The sequence below is a fragment of the Dama dama genome, chromosome 12 (assembly GCF_033118175.1).
Source record: "Dama dama isolate Ldn47 chromosome 12, ASM3311817v1, whole genome shotgun sequence".
Lineage (NCBI taxonomy): Eukaryota > Metazoa > Chordata > Mammalia > Artiodactyla > Cervidae > Dama > Dama dama.
In genome coordinates, this window is record NC_083692.1 from 56728966 (window position 1) to 56749098 (window position 20133).

Sequence of the window (20133 nt, forward strand, 5' to 3'; positions counted from 1 at the left end):
CTCCAAGAGGTCTTTTTAGTTTTTCTTATTTACTTCTTTCATTCCATAAATATTTACTGGAGTCCGCTACTATATGTGAGGTCCTGTCCAAGCTGCGTAGGATCTATCAGTGAGCAAAATAGATAAAAAATGCCAACCCCATGGATCTTGTCTTTTAACAGAAGGAAATAGAAATAGGCACAATTAATAATTATGTAGTATAAAGAGAGTGATAATTGATGTGGGAAAAAATAGAATAGAGTAAGGAGGGTTAGTAGTGTAGAGGAGGGATAGATGAAGGAGGTAGGAAGCTTGCAGCTTTAAATAAGATGATCAGAGTCGGCATCTTTGAGAAATATGGTGCTAGTATGTTACTGGGTTGTTAAGCACTTCCCTGGGGTTGCTGAATGCTCTTCTGCCCAGAAGAGAGAAAGAGGCACTGTCTGTAGTTGTTCCAAAGGGTCTAGCCGACAGTGAGGGGGAAATATGTTCTTTTTTCCTGGCTGTTCCTCTGACTGGCATTCCTGGAAGTTAATCATGGTGAAAATTGGCCGTCATGTCTGGAAGACACCACAGGTAGAACAGAAGGTCTTATAGCCAGTTTCCCTGAGGAGTGGTATTTGAGCCTTGGGTACCTTGAGTAATAGGTGAGTTAGGCCTCTGAATTTTCTCCTTCCTCAAAGGGAAAAGCTCAATATCATGATCGTCCCTCTTTCTAGTGAGGTCTCAGCAACTCTGGGGGTTGGGGTAGCTCATTAAAAATAAGCTTTCAAAGACTATACACTTTGCTCCCAGCCCAAAATTTTAATTTTGAGGTTTGTGTTATTTTGATTTCCTCTCAATGCATAGCTGGCTTTGTTCTGGAAGTCTCAATACCTAATTCATCAGCCTGAGGGTGAAGATGTCTTGTGATGTCTTGCTGCTCTCTTGTTTGGCTTGTGTTTTGTAAACTTTCTTATAGTTCCCTTGCTTGCTCTTTTCCTAACCCTTCTACTGTTTCGTTATTTTTCCTGTTACCTCTTCCCTTTTTTCTTTACATGAAGTTGATAGGCAACAAAAATCCCTTAGGCCAGACTGCTGTTTGGTAATTGACTAGAAGCTAAAATTCCTACCGAATGTGTAGAGATGTAATGTCTTATTTCTGTCCTTGGGTTATGTAGAATGCTCCTTGTGGACATCAAGCTCTCAGCCTGTTTGTTATACTGTGTGCCATTTGAGGTAGCTGAGAGGTGCAGGGTACCTGTACACTCAATTTTTAGTTATTTATATCATCAACTTGTGTGGTTGCAATATACAAGGAGGCCTATTTGCCATTCTGTAAAAATGTGCTCTTTTTTTTAATGTGCTATTTTTGGTATAAAATTTTAGAAGAAAGGTTCTTAATGAACTTGGGATTGATGCTTAAGAAAAATCTGTTACTTTAAGGCAGAGAGGTCCTAGGCAGATATCACATTGCTTTTCTTTGTCAGGATTTGCTGCATGTCAGACTTGACGTCATAGATTCTCACCACATACGCTCAAGTGGTACAGTAATATATGACTGATATTGTGAATTTTAAAGCCGGTAGCTGTTAATTCGTTATGTCATTAATTTTCTGTATTGGTTAAAAAGGTCTCAGTTTAACTTAACTGACCAAGTAGTTTTGCTTTATTAGTAGAAATGCTTTTACCATAGCTTAGTTTGCTAGTGATAGTTGTTTTTCAGTAGTATTGTTTCTGGGGTTTGTATTAGTATGCCCTTATAGTCCTAACAGAGCTAGAAATCTGGCAGTGTGGATTTCAGATGAGTTCGGTAACAGCATCTGACAGAGAGGGAAATGCAGGACAGTATCTGGTAATTTTCTTTTTCTTATGGAGCCTTTCTATAAGAAAGAAATTCAGTTTTAACAAGATCACATTGAGGTAGGTAATATAACAGCGAAGTGACATTTTCTTCCAACAACAAGTCTATAATATATTTTCCCTGAATTTGTGATCGGAAGCATTAGATTTATTTAAGAGTGTTACATAAACATGATGAGTGCCATTTCTGTCATCCTTATATAATTTTTTTCCTTCTCCTTTCTTGGTAGGCAAAATAATGATACAGTGATTTAATTCACATCTCGGATACTTGATGGAAGGAAACAAATTGTTGAAGTGTGGTGCTGCTAGGCTGTGCACTTGATAGGGGTGACACAGGCAACAAGGGATTACATTTTTATAAGGATCAAAATCCTTACTTAAATAAAAATGTCACAGTCCTAATCAAAATAATGTGATTGAGTTGAAACTGTTAAAGGAGAAGCTACAAAATTAGGCCAGATAATAATAATGTGGGGTTTATTTACTCTTAATAGTTTTGTTAGATACTTTATTAAAAGCAAATTTAAAGATATGGTTTTGAGTAAGATAAACTTCTTTGCACAGTTGGCAGTTTTAGATCCTATAGAGCAAAGAAATAATCAGGATTTTTGCTTTGAGGAACAAACAAGAATTGAGAAAGGTTTCTATAGGTCAACACTGTTTAACAGAAATCATATCTTGATTAAGCTCAGCATTCTTCAGGGAGAGGAAGAATAAAATCTATCATGTGGGTATTCATTTTAAGAAATAGAGCTGCGATAAAGTATGTACAGTATGAAAAGTGGAAAGATATCAAATAGCAAATAACCCACTGAAAGTTTAAAGACTTAAAAACCATTTTATTAGAAAGCAAAGGATCAAAAGCACCATACAAAACAGATGGTCTTTTGGCATAGTCTCAGAGGCTGTGGAGAGGAGAAAAGCATCTTTAAAAGAAACTTAAAAACATTTTCAGTCAAGACCGGAGAAACCCACAAGGTGATGATGGTTAATCATGCGTGCTGCCTAGAAATTTCAGGTGAAAGAAAAAAAAGATATTAGTTAAATTCTTTGCTAAACTGATGGTAAGAGTTTTTGTTTTTGCTTTTTTAAGAAGACTGCTAGAAAATTGGTAAGACTACTCGATCTGGGTGTGAAAGATCTGTTCAGGGATGAAGAGGTTGGAGAATTTTCACCTCTGTTTTTCCCTCTTTCCAAGCAGTTTAAAGCTTCCAGTCAAATGATGATAAATGCTTAACTTTAAAAAATAAGAAATTAGGACATGAATTAATCTCTTTTAATGCATATAAAGTACAGAAAAATGTATAGAGGTTCCAGAAATTATTCCAGAAGTGGTAATACTTAGTTGTTCTAACACTTTTTTTTTTTTCCGCTAGCTGCCTCACTTTTCTGGATCACATCTCTAAACTTGATGAGATTGAATATGGCTACCCTAGAATTTAGGAAAAAATTCAAGGATAAACTGTAACTCTTAGTGAAAGTACATCACTTCAAGTTAAGTAGCATGATCATTACACAAAGGGACTGAAGTAGATTTCACCATAAGAAGGGTTTGGAGGTGGAGGGAATGAAATCTATATTAGAAAGTTGATAAAATGTAAATTAAAGATTGAGATGACTTGGTATCATTAATATAACTTATTGGGGCCAAGGTGATGGGTTAATTTACATAAAGAGAAGTCACAGATGACAAACCATCAACAGTTGTGTATGGTCAGAGTGGTTACCAGTGGACGTCGTTCAGTTGTATTTAAGTCAGGCCAAGGCTGTTTGAAAACGTTAGCCTTGGAATGGGAGAAAATGTTTTGTTTTGTATTAGTAAACTGACTTTCTGACAGTAATCACATCCATGTAGGCCTACAGTTCCTTCTCTGCAGTTCTAAAACTCCCAAATTCTGAAAGCTGTTAAGTTTGTTTTTTTTTAAGGTAGGCACAAACCTGACTTCAGCTAATGAGGCTATTTATGGCTGTTTTCATTGTTGTTCTGTTTCAAGTAAATATTTATTCATTTTGTTGTAAGAATATTAATGAGTTTGATGTCAGGGTGCTATTCCAGTTTCTACTGAGAGTATTGCACTTAATGGTATTAATTATCTCAGATTTTTATAGGTGAAATAACAGGCTCAGATAAGTGCAGTGACTTGCCCAAGATTCTTAAACATCTACAGGGAGAGTAAGACTAGAATTGAGCTTTTCCTGCCTCCGCCTTTGTTTTGTTTTTTTTCATTGCACTGTGCTGATTTCTCATGACATTACCTCCAGAAATTATCTCAATGATAAGTTCTTCTAGGTGGAAGGGTTTAAGCAGTGACATTCATTTTATTTGACAGTTTAATAAATGTTTTACAGAAGTGACATATTCAGGTTTTCTCATGACACTAAGCTCTTTCAAGTGCTTAGGTTCCCAAATTGTTTAAGATTATACTTCCAAAGTATCTTGACTGTGTGGGAGGGATGAAAACTTGAAGATGAGCTTCAGTGTGGATAGCATTACATTAAAAGTAGGCAGAAAGTCCAAACCACTTTGCTAGCATGAGTAACTTCTAGCTAACAATTTCAGCTCCTCGAGGAGACTAGAAATCTTGGTAAGCTATTCCTTGAAAAATTAGTTCAGTGTGCTGCCAGGGAAATGCTAGGCATCATTAGGAAGAGAACTAAAGAAAGATAAAAATAAACTTCCCCCTGTACAAAATCAAGTTTTGTCCATGTTTGTGATATTGTGCCTTCTCTTCATCCCTAAGAAATATGTATCAGAACTGAAGACCAAATGAAGTGAAGGCTTTAATGAAAACACATAAAATGATTTTTTTAAAAAATCCAGTTTTTAAAGGCAGTGGGAATATTATCAGACTCCATCAAGCGATGAGAAGAACTTGTTCACCAGTTCTTAGGATCTGTATTGGATAGAGAGCACCTTCTCAAATTAGAAATAAATTTAGCTTAATTACTGGGTTGCTCTTATCAATAGTAAATAAATAAAATTTGTTAATACTGGAGGCAGTAGAAATTAGAAATAGAGTCTAGAAGGGTTTTTTGTGGTTTTTTTAAAACTAAAACTTTTAAGATAATTGTAGGAGTCTCATGCGTTTGTAAGGATAATACAGAGGGATCCTTTGTACCCTTTACCAGTTTCCCCCAGTGGTAATGTCATGCAAATATAGAACAATATCATACCCAGATATTGACATTGATAAAATCTGCCCAGGTTGTTCAGATTTCCCTAGTTTTAGTTGTATCCACTTATGAGTGTGTGTATTTGTGTTAGTCACTCAGTTGTGTCCGACTCTGTGACCCCATGGACTGTGGCCCATTAGTCTCCTCTGTCCATGGAATTCTCCAGGCAAGAATACTGGAGTGGGTGCCATTGCCATCTCCACGGGATCTTTCCAACCCAGGGATCAAACCCAGGTCTCCTGCATTGCAGGCAGATTCTTTACCGTCTGAGCCACCAGGGAATTCTCACCACAGTCAAGATACAGAACAATTTCATTGCCACAAAGGTACCTCACATTGCCCTTTTATACCTGCTTCACTCTTGCCTCTCATAAGATTTTTGATAAATTATTGGATTAATATGTTTTGTAACTTGTAAGGGAATCCAGGAATATTTGGAGAAGTATATATTTTTATAATATTATTTTTAAATATTTTATTTATCAGATTAATTGTTGTCATTCAGTCACTAAGTGGTGTCCGACTCCTTGCAGACTCTTTGCGACTCCCATGGACTGCAGCACACCAGGCTCTTTTGTGCTCTACTGTCTCCCAGAGTTTGCTCAAATTCATGTCCATTGAGTTGGTGATGCTGTCTAACCATCTTATCCTCTGCCGCCCTCTTCTCCTTTTGCCTTCCATCTTTCCCAGCATCAGGGTCTTTTCCAGTGCGTTGGCTCTTGGCATCAGGTGGCCAAAGTATTGGAGTTTCAACTTCAGCAACAGTCCTTCCAGTGAATATTCAGGGTTGATTTTCTTTAGGATTGACTGGTTTGATCTCCTTGCAGTCCAAGGTACTCACCACCACCACAATTCAAAAGCATCAATTCTTCACCTCAACTTTCCTTATGGACCAACTCTCTCATACATGACTGCTGGAAAAACCATAGCTTTGACTATACAGACCTTTGGCAACAAGGTGATGTCTCTGCTTTTTAATACACTGTCTAGGTTTGTCATAGCTTTCTTCAAGGGAGCAAGCATCTTTTAATTTCGTGGCTGCAATCACCGTCCGCAGTGATTTTGGAGCCCAAGAAAATAAAATCTGTCACTGCTTCCACTTTTTTCCTTTCTGTTTTGCCATGAAGTGATGAGACCGGATGCCATGATCTTAGTTTTATGAATGTTGAATTTCTAGCCAGCTTTATCACTCCCCTCTCACACCCTCATCAAGATGTTCCTTAGTTGTTCACTTTCTGCCATTAAAATGGCCAGGACATGGAAGCAACCTAGATGCCCATCAGCAGACGAATGGATAAGGAAGCTGTGGTACATATACACCATGGAATATTACTCAGCCATTAAAAAGAATTCATTTGAATCAGTTCTAATGAGATGGATGAAACTGGAGCCCATTATACAGAGTGAAGTAAGCCAGAAAGATAAAGAACATTACGGCATACTAACACATATATATGGAATTTAGAAAGATGGTAATGATAACCCTATATGCAAAACAGAAAAAGAGACACAGATGTACAGAACAGACTTTTGGACTCTGTGGGAGAAGGTGAGGGTGGGATGTTTCGAGAGAACAGCATCGAAACATGTATATTATCTATAGTGAAACAGATCACCAGCCCAGGTTGGATGCATGAGACAAGTGCTCGGGCCTGGTGCATTGGGAAGACCCAGAAGGATTGGGTAGAGAGGGAGGTGGGAGGGGGGATCAGGATGGGGAATATATGTAAATCCGTGGCTGATTCATGTCAATGTATGACAAAAACCACTGCAATATTGTAAAGTAATTAGCCTCCAACTAATAAAAATAAATGAAAAAAAAATAAAGTGGCATAATCTGCATTATCAGATTAATATGTACACTTTTTTTGTTTTTGTCCTCCCATGAGCTTTATATTAAAGGTCAAATATTGTCTTTTAATGAAAATCTGTAATTCACTATTTTTTTTCATAATACACTTTTTTTATGTATCAAATATAAGGTACAAAGTAAATGATAATAAACGTTTTTGAAGCTAGGAAAATAGGTGTGCCATTCCCAGTCAGATGCAAACTTAGTTATCACATACATAAACCAAAAATGACACAAAACAGGAAAAACAGAAGATATTCCTTTGCTTTCCGAAAACAGCCAAGAAACCAGAGAAAATTATTTTTAAAAATTCAGAGAAGAATTTTTTTCATAGTAGCCAACATACCTTCCTTAGGCATTAAAACATACTTCTGTTCATAACCTTAATACAGCCATATTTTTACTCTTTATGAAAATCAAGTCTCCCAGTAAAAATGGTATTTTACCACACTGATCTTTCAATTCCATCACTAAGAATGAAGTTATACTGACCAATTTCTAACCTCTTGGAACATTCTGCATAATGAACTTTAGTCACTGGAATGAGTAATTGCCCAGAAAAGCAGCACTGTCTGAACTGTGGTACGATTTGTAGTCAATATTCTTGTTTTCCAGTAAAAAGAAGATCTCATAAGAAGAAACACTGGGCTCCTTGTGGTTTCATTGATCAAGAGAATGTTTCTGATCTGCTTCTGAGCAAACATTTCTTAATAGGTTGATCACCGATCTGGGGTCTTCACTCCTCATAATGGCACTGCCAGACACGATTATGTTAGCTCCTGCCTTTGGCATCATATCTTCCATGAATTTCTGCCCCTCCAAACCCAGGTTCCACTGTCATAACCAATGCTGTATCTATCTGATTAGCCCATGGTGCCAAATACTCAGCTGTAGTTCCTGGTTTGATCGCAATGCCAGCCTTCATTCTATTCTGTGTGTCCTTGATCAAAGCTCCTGGGTTCTCAGTAGCCTAGAGATGAAAGATACATTGATTGGCTCCTGCTGTCGCCATTGGTTTTACCCACTTTTCTGGCCTGGACACCTTCATGTACGTGTCAAAGAAAGGGTCCTGGTCTTGCTGCTTTTGGAGGCTTTCTACCACAGGATGACCAAAGGTGATGTTGAGAGCAAAATGCCCACCCGCCTGTTACATCCAGGTGCAGATAATCGACCTCAGATTCCAGCATCTGGAGGCACTTGGCCCCTACACTGGCCACATCACTTTTGAGGATGGTCGAGCCAGCTTGTAGCCAGACGCCATGGTGCTGTTTCTCTAGAGCCAGTTACTGCTCAAGAGGACCAGCTAGATGAAGGCACCTTACCCCCATTGGCCATGCCGTTTTTAGTAATCCACTATTTACCCCTTCCCATCACCAAGTCTCACTCCCAGTAGGGAACTGCTTTAAGATTTTCAGTCTTTTTCTTGTATTTACTTCTGTATTTCTAAAAAAGAATATGCTATCCTATTGTGCTCTCCTTATCAAATCAAATTTTTGCTTTTATCGGTATCCATTATTTATTATCATGCCATTATTTAGCCACTATGGGCTTCCCTGTGGCTTAGACGGTAAAGTGTCTGCCTACAATGCTGGAGATCTGGGTTCAATTCCTGAGTCGGGAAGATCCTCTGGAGAAGGAAATGGCAATCCACTCCAGTATTCTTGCCTGGAAAATCCCATGGATGGAGCGTGGTAGGCTACAGTCCATGGGGTCACAGAGAGTCAGACATGACTGAGCAACTTCACCTTTCACTTTCATTATTTAATAAGTAAATATTTATTATTGAACTATTTAGTAGTTTTCTCATGTAACTTAACATTTTTTCCCCAGGGTTTAATATCATTAATTACCTCAGTGTTTTTAGTTTGTTATTATAGTTCATTCAGACTCTCCAACAGCTCTATAAATCTCCTCACAATATAGTGAAGCACAGGGTAATCCTTAAATGTAGTTTCTTTCCTTCTTTCTCTTCCATCCGTCTAAATATCCTAACCTGTGAAGACTACTGGCCTGATTCCTATTTACTGTGATCACATAAAATGCTATTTTAGGAACAGGACCATGATCCAGTAGTTTAGTCCTTTTATTCATAGGTGTATGATTTTACCTTCTTTCTTTTTTTTTTTTGGACTTCCCTGGTGGCTCAGACGGTAAAGCATCAGCCTGCAATGCGGGAGACCCAGGTTCGATCCCTGGGTTGGGAAGATCCCCTGGAGAAGGAAATAGCAACCCACTCCAGTACTCTTGCCTGGAAAATCCTATGGACAGAGGAACCTGGTAGGCCACAGTCCATGGAGTTGCAAAGAGTCAGACACAACTGAGTGACTTCACTTTCACTTTCTTTTACCTTTTTTAAAAAAGATAATGTGCAGATGATAAAGTGCATTGAGTATACCAATCTTCATTGCATAACTCAGTTTTGCATGTATATGTAGCCATATAACCACCATCCAGTTCAAGATAATAGAGTATTTCCAACACCTCACAAGTTTCCCTCATGCTTCTTCCCAGTCAGTAAACTCCTCTCAGAAATGGTCATTCTTCGGACTTCTGTTCTCTTTGATTCGTAGGTGTTTAAAATGTGATACCTGGACAGTTTAAGTCTGATAGAATGTATCATACATTGAAGTATGAGGGCTCCCAGGAGTTGGTTATGTCCTGGTTTGTGGACTAGCCCTATTTTGGGTAACAGCTCTTCATGGATGAGGCTGAATGCTGAGAATATTCTGGAGCAGTTAGGCATTTTAAGAAATGTGAGGACTGGATTGTTTTCTAACGTTCCCCCTAGACTCTTAATAAATCTGTATCCTTTATCTGTATCTTAGAAGAAAGAGAAATCCACTCTCTGTTCTGGTAAGTTTGAAGGCCGATAGGTAATTGAGACAGTTTATGACTAGTGACAAATCAAGCTCAAGTAAGAATGAAGAAGAGAAATGGCACCTTTGGCCCTGCTATGGTTCTGCCCATTGAGGAAAGCAGTGTTCATTCACTCATTTATTGACCCAAATATTTATTGAGGGAGTACTGTGACCCAAACCCTGTTATTAGGATATAATGATGAACAAAAGAGAGACAGCCTCTTGCTCTCAGGGTGCATGCAGTCAGGTGGAAGAAACAAATGTTAATCAAATCGTTGCACTGGGAGGTGGGGTGTGAGCAGGGAATGTCTGAGGTAAACGCCATGAGGCGGTAACGTGGGAATGGGGTGCAGAGGACAGAGTGTGTCCATGAGAGAAGGCTGGAGAAGTCAGTCTGGCTTAGATATCCTAAAGGATGTGTGTCTGGATCCCACTATTTTTATGGTTAGTCTGACAGTGTAGATACTATCTTTTGATAGAGAAGTTTTCTTTGTGTACGCTTTAGAGTTACTATAGGATAGTAGTTAAGAGATTTAGAAAGGGAGATGAGGTCTAGAATATAAAAGTGAAGGTAATTCCTCATGTTTCCTGAAAAATGCCTGAGTTTTTTCCTTTCCCTCATTCCTATGAATTTGACCCATATTATTCCCTGTTTTAGAGGTGAGGAGACTGAGCCATTTAAGCTTTGCCACAACAGTTCCGTGTGGAGGGCCAGTTTCTTAAGTCTCCTGATTCCTAAGCTCACTCCACTTTTTTCTTGAGAATTTGACATCACCTCTTTTATCTCTGGGGAAGAGAACTGAATTACAAAGGGTTACAGAGCCCTTCAGTTGTTAGGAGAGGGAGGATGGTAAAGCTTTATCGTCTACTTTAGATGATCTTTGCCTTCTGCTTCTTGGCCTACTTACACATAGACCTTGGTAAGGGTTTTCTCTGTGAACCAGTTCCACCAGTGAATCCCTGTAGGCTTGGGACTGAATTATTTGCATATTTAGTATGCTATTTAGCCTATTTGAAATGTATGCTGGTACCAAGCAGTATTGACAAACACCAAGGCTCTAAACCTGAGCCCTATTGAATAGCTTTGTCTAGTGGAAGTGTCAGTTGATTATGTGAAATGAAACAGGTCAAGCCTCATAGTCTTTGTCTGAGAATAGCAGCCTGTGAAGACCATAAAACTATTCATGATATGCAGCCTATAAACACTGAGGGACTGAGAGATGCTACACTTTTGCTCTGCTGTCCTTAATTGACACGTGGTCAGAGGAGCTCTGCTGAATTGGATCTATCTTCTCAAATTGGCACTGTTAGTCTGTCTGTATTTGATTCCCATTGGAGATATAAGCTAAGAGCTGTGGTACTTGAGGATATAACACAGTTCCTTTGTTACAGTAATGAATGTAATAAATTAAGGGAGAGACCCAAAGGAAAGTTGATTGTCGTTAGAGCCCTAGTTGGAAATTCAGTTGATTAGTGAGGTCTAGTGTGGCAGGTAGAGAGGGAGATGCCTGTTCTTCCAGCTGGATAAGCTGAGTCACCACTGAGGGTTTATATGTTGTACTGGCCTCACCCGAGATTGACTGAGTATGATGTGATTTCAGGGTAGCATCTGAAATTCAGGGAAGATGGTATAGTTTGGTTTTCTTCTTGCAACTTTTGTTTTATCCCACTGATTTAGTGATAGTTTCCCAGGACATCAAACCCTATGAACCTCACACAGTTTAGATTTGAAGGCCTGTCGGGGGTCGGGGCGGGGAGGGGGGGGGGTTGGCTCAACAAACTAATAGATTGGAACAGTTTGTAAAAGAGATAATCCAGATGTTAAAACCATGAGCTTTGGGATTGGTACCTTGGCCCTGAGGGATTTTTGAAGCAAAATGGAGACTTTCTGTCAGTCACTATAGTGTAGAGTTTCATGAGCCACATCTGAAGGTACTCCGAGGCTCAGTGGAAAACCAGAACGACTGAGTAGTTGAAAGAAGGATTGCCATTTTCTTTCGTAAAACGCAAATGGATATCAGTACTACCTATAATTTAATTTGTAAAAGATTTTCAAATATTTATTTTTCCTTTATTTAAAATACTTTAGATCCCTGTACCGCTGTCAAACAATCCTCTTTTAGTTGACACCCTAGAACATTATGAGAATATTTGGGTCATTTTATTTTTTTGAGTTGTCACATTTTTCAGATTTGGATCCTCATAATATGCTTAGAAACAAGATGGATTCTCCCTCCATTTTATAATAAGAAAATTAATATTTAATAAAGCAACTTGACTAACATCCTGGCTAAGGCATTGGAAATTTGAGTCTGGAAATCACTTCTCTTGATTTTAAGCTCAGCTTTCTTTTTTTCTACACCATGCTACCTTCCTGGAATTGAGCATAGCCTATTTTTCTTTGTCCATACAGCTTCTGGTGAGAGCTAGCTAGCCAAGACTGATCACCCTCACATTCAAATGTGTGTGACCTGTCTGGTCACAAGCAGATTATACTCACTCAAACACAACTGTCACTTTCTCAGACCAAAGCCTGTGAGAAGATTGATCCAAAAACTGTAACAAGAGGGGAGGACAGTTGAATTTATAGTGAAACAGCACTGGACAATTTGCTACTTAGACCAGATTAGCTATAGGTAATTGGCAGTTAGAGATCCTGTGTCTTTGAAGTCCTCTCGGATGGATATAGAGCTCTATCTAGCAGAAAAAGAAGTATTATTTTTTCTTACTGTGTTTGGACATAAGTAGGGTCAGCTGCTGTTTATGTCCTCTGGGCAGAGCCAGAGTCCTCTCATGAAGACTCTTTTCCCCATTCTTAGCCTGGAAGAGAGGCCTTGCTCATTACTGAGGTAGGGAGGTGGTGTGATCTATGGCATATGTCCTGATAAAAAGCAATTAATGACCTGAAATGTGTGATTAGAAACCAGTCTGTGGGCTGGAAGTCTGAGAGATGGAGTTGGGTTCCAGAGAGGAAACGGGAATTTGAACATTTGTTGTTACAGATACAGGGAATGGGGAGTGATTGTCATGGCCTATTATGGTTCCTTAGCTATAGCCACTCAGAGGAGAGTTCTTGATGATCAGGTGCAGAACAAAGTTCAATAGCAATGGCAAGTAATTCCAGAATTTGGTACATAGGGAAGTATAGTACAGTTAGGCAGGAGAAAAGAGAGGAAAATATATACAGAGACTCTTGCAAGTTGAAAGTGCTTTGTGGTCTCTGTAAGGTATTGGTCCTCCTGATTCTGTACTTTCTCTGCCATGGAAGTAGTAGGTCAGTGCTTTTCATTTCCAGCTACCATGTTGATTACCCTTCCTTCTGTGGTTAAACATCTCTGCAGTGACCTGTCAGAGAGTTGATTATTAGCTGCATAAAGCCAGGGATGCTGGAGGGAGCAGATGGAAAGTGGTTTGGCTGCTACAGCCAGACTGGTAAAGAATCCTTGGCAATTTTTCAGTATATCTTTGGAAAGGTACTATCGAAGTTCCTATGAAGGCTGCTGGGTTTGGAAAGCTGAATTTCTGAAGAGTCACCTGGTTGAAAAGTGGTACTTACTTAACACACACTCAGAAATAGGAGGGCGTTGCTCTCTATAGAACATCAGGACCACTACTTATTGGTTCTCAGGATATGTTTTCTTTGTTTGCATTCTGGTCATTCAGAAATTCTAGGTAGTTTTCTAGTAGGGGAGGCACTTTTTGATAGGTACATTAATAGAACTTCGGGTTTTAAAAAGGCCCTGGGCATGTCCAGGCTACCCCTACCACACAGAATAATTCTTCATGTAATTAGCTTGACAGGAGATGATGCTTTTTCTGATCACTGCTTTCAGTGATAGAGATATGGCTTCATTAAGCATTGTGGGTCATTGTTGGGAATTTCAGATTATTACCGTGTTTTTTCCCTGAACTAAACATCTGTCTTTCTGTAACTTCTACTCATTGGTTCTGTTTATACCCTCAGCATCACAGAATAAGTTTCTCTTCTACTTTGCAACCTTCATACCCATCTCCCTTCAGTTAACTTCTTTCCATACTAAAGAATACCAGTTTCTAAGACCTTTTCTCTTATGAAATGGCTTCCTGATGTTTTACAATACTCTTGGCTATCTCTCCATTTCATGAATATCTCACTGAAGATGTGGAACCAGAAAATGAGCACAGACCATCAGATGTTCTTGTCATCTCCAGCTACTTTTTAAGAAGCACTTTTAAAAAAATGTTAATGGCAATATTTCTGCTTACTGGAAAAACCAAAGCAATTTGCCACAACAGTTTGGAATTGGGACAAAAAGAATTTGAGGAAGTCTTTTTTTTTTTTTCTTTTTTATTGATATTAAGGCTGTAATTTTTGAGGTTCGACTTTTTTTTTTTTTTTTTTTTAGGTTCGACATTATTATAAGCATTGATTTTGCCTCATATCTTCTCCAGGAATATATGCATTGAGTTTACCCTTAAGATTATAAAAGTAATCTGATATTTGTGTTTACAGGAATTATTCAAATTTATGCTACACTGAAGTGACTTTAATGCTTCAGATAGTTTTTAACAAGATGGATGTATGTGTGTTACATAACAGAAAATCTATTGTTTTAACATATAACAAACAACATGACTCAGTGTAAGATTCTTGAAAAATAACTTTCTCTTCAAAACTAGATTTTTTACTCTTTTTTAACATTTAATGTTACAGAACAGTCTGTTACAGAATAGTCTGAGGTTGGCCTAATTTTTGTTCTTTGTAACTTAAAAATTTTGCTAGAATGTGTGCAAATTTGGCTTTTTAAAAAATTGAAAAAAAAATTGATTTTGCTGAAAAAATAGTGAACTTTTTCAAGATCATTTTCAGTTCAAGGTGATACTTATTTATTATGTCTTGATGGATTGCTTTTTTTCTCATTTGTTCTAGTCTCATCAGTTTTGCTTTGTGTATTATTAAATACCTCCTTTTAATTTCCCTCATTATTTTCTTTTTGCTGTCCTTTTTTCTTTGAAATAGGATCCTCTACTATTGGAATAGTATCCTCTACTACTCCAGAGTAATATCTCAAATTTTCTTGTAATTTCTTCCACAGTTTTAGTTCTGTGCTTTTTTGATTTCTGTATGAATTTTAATTGGTGTTACAGTTTTCATTTCCTTGCATGTTCCTTTTTTTTTTTTTTTTTAATTACATTCTTTTAAGTTCATATCTTTTCACTTCAGCCTGGTATCTTCTTAATGCCCTGCCTTCCTTACTGTCATGCTTCGTTTATCTTGCTCCATGCTTGACAGGTAAGCCAGTACAGTAGCGTGAGAACCATCAGGAGCTCCCAGTGAGTGCTAACATTTCCTTGTACTTCATATTCTTTCCCTTGTATACCCTTCCAGAGTCTCTGTTTCATTACCATCCTGTTTTGTAGAGAAAGAGTTTTTGTTTGTTTTTTAGAGGAAGGTCTTTTGAAAGTTCTGTTGTTTTCCCAAGAATAAAAGAGCATGGGATTGTTCTAATGGTTTACATTACATACTAATGATGGGGCAGCTCCAGAGGAAAGAGGGTCAGTGGTAGGTGAATGTGGGTTGTGCTCTAAGCCTCACCACAGTTGCAGAGATTGAAGAGGTGATAAATTATGATGTCAGGCAGAACTGTGCTTTAATAATCCTTTGTAGTGCAGATTCAGTTGGCATTCCCATTTCTTTGCCTTTCATAATACAATTATTTTCAGTATCGTGTTTCACTGCCTTATTCACTCTCATTTTCTGCTGTATTCCCAGAGCATAGTTTAGTGCCTGGGACTTAGTAGGCAATTAATACATATATTTTTTTTTAATGACTCAGTAGATAGTATAGAGAATTCCAAGCATTTTACTAAAAATTTCTTCAGAGTTTTAGATCATTTTCAGCTGTGTCATTTCTCTAATTCTTCAGAGATTATGTTGCTTTTACCTTGCAGGTTGCATTGTTTCATAGTTCTTATGTTTTCCCTCATGGTTTTTGTTCATCCATTTATGAAGTAAGATCCATGTGGACTCACTGCCAACTATGGTCGGTTGCTGTTGGCACTAAGCTCTCTACTTGGTTAAAGGATGTGTTTTCTTCTCATTGCGTGTGTGCTAAGTCGCTTCAGTCTTGTCCGACTCTTTGTGATCCTAGAGACTGTAGCCCACCAGGCTCCTCTGTCCATGGGATTTTCCAGGCAAGAACACTGGAGGAGGTTGCCATGCCCTCCTCCAGGGGATCTTCCAACCCAGGGATCAAACCTGCATCTTATGCCTCCTTGTTGGCAGGTGGGTTCTTTATCACTAGTGATTTTCTTCTCAGATCTGTGGCTAAATGGCAGATTAAAGTGCAGTCCTTTTTCTCTTAAATCCCAGTTGCTCTCAAGCATTCACTTGGTATAGCTCTGTTCTCCTAGAGTGACATCTTCTCTTGCACAGGTTCTCTTGAACCCTGGTTCTTTGACACTGCCTTGAGAGAATAGGCAGAAAGGTACAATTTGTCTTATCCCTGTTCTATCTATAGCATTTACCTGTTAGATATTTACTTCATAGGATTCATTATGCCCCCTCTGGTTTCCTCTTTCTGCTCTGCCATCTTCTGAGAGTTATTTTCTAAATGCACATAGAAAGATGGTAAACAAGGGAGTAAGTAAGAACAGAATTCTTTGGCTTCATCATAAAGTAATATCTGGATGATATATTTTGGCTGTCAGGTTTTCGAGATGGTATACACTCCCCAAGGAAATATATATATTTTCTTTTTTACCGCCCACTTCACCCACCCCTTTTTTTAGCTATCTCTGTTCCATGTGTGAGGCTCTGATGTTTATCAATATAGTGTCATCAGTCTTACAAGAATAGGGAGACTTATACCACATTCTAGCATTAAGATTTTTAGTACTGTTCAGTTATTGATAGGGTAACATTTTCTGTGTGTGTGTGTGTACATGCGGATTTTAGTGGGAAAGACTACATTGAATTCTGCTATTTAGACATAATTTGAAACCTGGAGTTTAATAAGGCTGGCTTAACTGAATGTAAGCTGATGGGTTAAGTCCTCTTTGAGGATTGTCTCCTCTAATTGCAGTTTTTGTCTCTATCCTGATATTGTATTTTTCCCCAGTCGTGTTTACTTTTCTCTTTTGCTTACCTACAATTAGATACCCTCCCCCTGCCCCATATTATTTTTAGTAGGAACAGGCCCTGTTAGTAGAGGGACTTAGCCTTTGCTGGGCAGTGTTCTAAATCTCTGATAATTCAAGAAGAAGCATGGAGAAGAGATGTGAGTAAAGTTGTGCTGGGGTATATGCCAGGGCCCATATTGGTTGAGGGAAGATTGCCAGCTGGCAGTGGTAGTAGAAATCAGTCTCTTGGGAATGGGAAACTAGATAATTCCTAGTTAAGTCTTAGCACAGAATCCCTGGGCAGTTGGAAATATTGTACTCTCCCCTGGGGAGATGGAGTGGGAATTAGCTTTTTCCTTGATCCAATGTGACTTGGTTGGAAATACAGCTGAACCTGTTTGTCTTGTCCATTGTGATGTGATAGCCACCTCTCAAGGGACTGTTTTGTGTGGGAGTTTATTTCAGGCTGTCTCTTTGCCTGTATTGTTTCCTTTAACGGCTCTTTACATTTTCTTTTTCCAGCAATGATGTTGTCCACTGGGCATGTACTGACCAGTGTGGCAGGTCTGAGAACGTAGCTGAAGCTGAAACTAGGAAAGCTGGGGGCAAGGAAGAGCCTTGAATCTTGAGGTGGGACGTTGACTCTAAGATGTCCTTGAGCAGTGGAGCCTCCGGAGGGAAAGGAGTGGATGCAAACCCGGTTGAGACATACGACAGTGGGGATGAATGGGACATTGGAGTAGGGAATCTCATCATTGACCTGGACGCCGATCTGGAAAAGGACCAGCAGAAACTGGAAATGTCAGGCTCAAAGGAGGTGGGGATACCAGCTCCCAATGCTGTGGCCACACTGCCAGACAACATCAAGTTTGTGACCCCAGTGCCAGGTCCTCAAGGAAAGGAAGGCAAATCCAAATCCAAAAGGAATAAGAGTGGCAAAGACACTAGCAAACCCACTCCAGGGACGTCCCTGTTCACTCCGAGTGAGGGGGCAGCTAGCAAGAAAGAGGTACAGGGACGCTCAGGAGATGGTGCCAATGCAGGAAGCCTGGTTGCTGCTATTGCTCCCAAGGGCTCAGAGAAGGCGGCTAAGGCATCCCGCAGTGTAGCGGGCTCCAAAAAGGAGAAGGAGAACAGCTCGTCTAAGAGCAAGAAGGAGAGAAGCGAAGGAGTGGGGACTTGTGCAGAAAAGGATCCTGGGGTCCTCCAGCCAGTGCCCTTGGGAGGACGGGGTGGTCAGTATGATGGAAGTGCGGGGGTGGATCCAGGAGCTGTGGAGCCACTCGGGAGTATAGCTATTGAGCCTGGGGCAGCGCTCAACCCTTTGGGAGCTAAACCGGAGCCAGAGGAAGGGGAGAATGAGTGTCGCCCGCTAAAGAAAGTCAAGTCTGAAAAGGTAAGAGGTGGCCAGATCTGGCTGCCCACTGCCAGTCAGAACTGCCCCACACTAACCACCTAATGCTATGTGCACTCTGTGGGAGGCTCATTAGTTTGTGGGTAATGACCAATTACAAGGTCAGAGCAGCTGGTAATGATAATGTGGTTTTGTTCCAAATTAGGGGATTCCCTGCAGATTCATTAACAGCAGGCCTGGACATTTTGGAGAAGAATATCTGTTGTTGGGGGCAGCTGCTTGGTAGAATGAATTTTCTATATGCCAAGAACCTCCCACCTTGTCCTTGTCCCACCTGAGTCACTTGTTACTAGAGATTGGCATCAGCCTTTATGTGGTTCCCAGCTTGACTAACATTTCATCCTTAGAATGATTGATAAACTTAACAACAAGTTGATAAGCTTAATAGGCTTTCAGTTGAGTGCTGTTTTTAATGGGATAAATGGTGATGCTGGGTCTCTGGAAGAGACAAGGGTTAAATAATTTTCATTACATGTAATCTACCAAGTGTTCTATTGGTGACTGCCAAAGAGCAAAAGGACCCATTTGGGGCAAGTAAACAATGGAGCAGGAAGTCCTGAGGTACTTAATCAGCTCTTATACTTTAGTGTTGTGGCCATGAAATTTTGGCTTTGAAAGAGAGTCTTTGGCCACTAACGTATAGTTCTTGGCCGGGTATCTCCCTCAACTCTTGGGAATCAAAGTCTCCTGGTGGTTTAATAGCTGCCAAACAGTGTAATGATACCTTGCCTTCTGCTTGACTTGGAAGGACAGGTGCCTGCAGCCCCACCAGGAGCTCTCCTCCTTTGGGAAAATTATCTTAGTTCATGTCTCAGTAAATGGAGCTTGCAGGTCTGGAGCAGGGTGGTTGTGATTCTAGGGTCAGTTCATGCTGCCTTAAACTTTTGCAGCTTACAGTTTCCTACAAAGCGGCTGGCCTGGTAATGAGCTGTTCATTGGCTCTTGATTTTCTGCTCTCTGCTCACCCTGTGCTTTCAGCTGATCCCAGCAGATGCAATATAAATTGATTTCTCTGTAATTGCATCAGCTGCAACAGGGAATACCTATTTCCATATGTAAGTGTTAATAAATAGAGGCTGGATGTGTGTGTTTGGGTGGTGGTGTCCTTTCAGTGCTAGCTTGTCTTTTCTTTGCTGTAGGTATTTTGGTCCTTGCCTCTGGCACTTCTGTAAGTCTTAGCAACATCTGGGCTTCCCTGGTAACAGGGCTGTGAATTTTTTTCCACTAATAACCCAATGGTTTATTCGCTTTTACCAGTGGCAGCTGCCAGAGAGATTGCCTGTTTAGGTGACAGATGCTACAGGCCACCTCAGCAGAGTCAAGTCCCAGCAGGTTACTGGCATGGTACATCCTGTGCTGGCTGTGATTTACCATTTTCTTTGGGGTGCAGATGGGTAATACTGTTTTAAAGAGGCCTAGGAGTACCAGGAGTTCTTGCTTCTGTTCCAGGCCCTTTAGACTGTTCCCTACATCTGGCATCAGTAAGCTTTTGCCACATATCTATTCATGTTCATAATCTTTGTTCTTCCTGTGCTGAAAAGTGGCCACTTCTGAAGGTGACCTAATTTTCCTTTTTGTTTAGAACTCTTGACTCATGTTGCAATCTTCTAAGCCCAGTAGTGGTCTGTGGGTGAAAGGATTAATGATGCTTAGCTTCATGTTGGGTTTAAGTCTAAATGTCCTTGAGAGTCTCCAACAGAGAAGCAAATGGAACCGTTTTTCTCTTACAGGTTCAAGGACTAGGTAGGTGGCTGCCCTTCAGATTATAATTGGGCTGAAAGATACAGTATGTTCAGCTAAGTATATATTTTGGTCAAGGGAGATTTGCTTCTTAATAAGGTAGCTGTGTTATACACCTTATCTCCCAAAAAGACTGAGAATGGGGCAGTGGAATGAGAGAGAAAAAGAAG

General features: G+C 39.6%; 1 protein-coding gene and 1 pseudogene across 5 annotated transcripts in view; one reads left to right on the forward strand and one right to left on the reverse strand.

Annotated features, from left to right (window-relative positions):
• Window positions 1-20133, forward strand: part of ZNF609 (zinc finger protein 609) — a 200025-nt gene that overhangs the window by 9672 nt on the left and 170220 nt on the right. For 4 of the 5 annotated variants that reach the window (XM_061157355.1, XM_061157356.1, XM_061157357.1 and 1 more), the window contains exon 2: window positions 17332-18205. The exons of the other annotated variant lie outside the window; for it this stretch is intronic. In XM_061157355.1, the coding sequence (XP_061013338.1) occupies window positions 17459-18205 (747 nt within the window). In that variant the 5' untranslated portion in view covers window positions 17332-17458. The remainder of the gene's footprint in view (window positions 1-17331; window positions 18206-20133) is intronic. 5 annotated transcript variants of the gene reach the window in all.
• LOC133066836 (ribulose-phosphate 3-epimerase-like) lies at window positions 6684-8185 on the reverse strand (annotated as a pseudogene).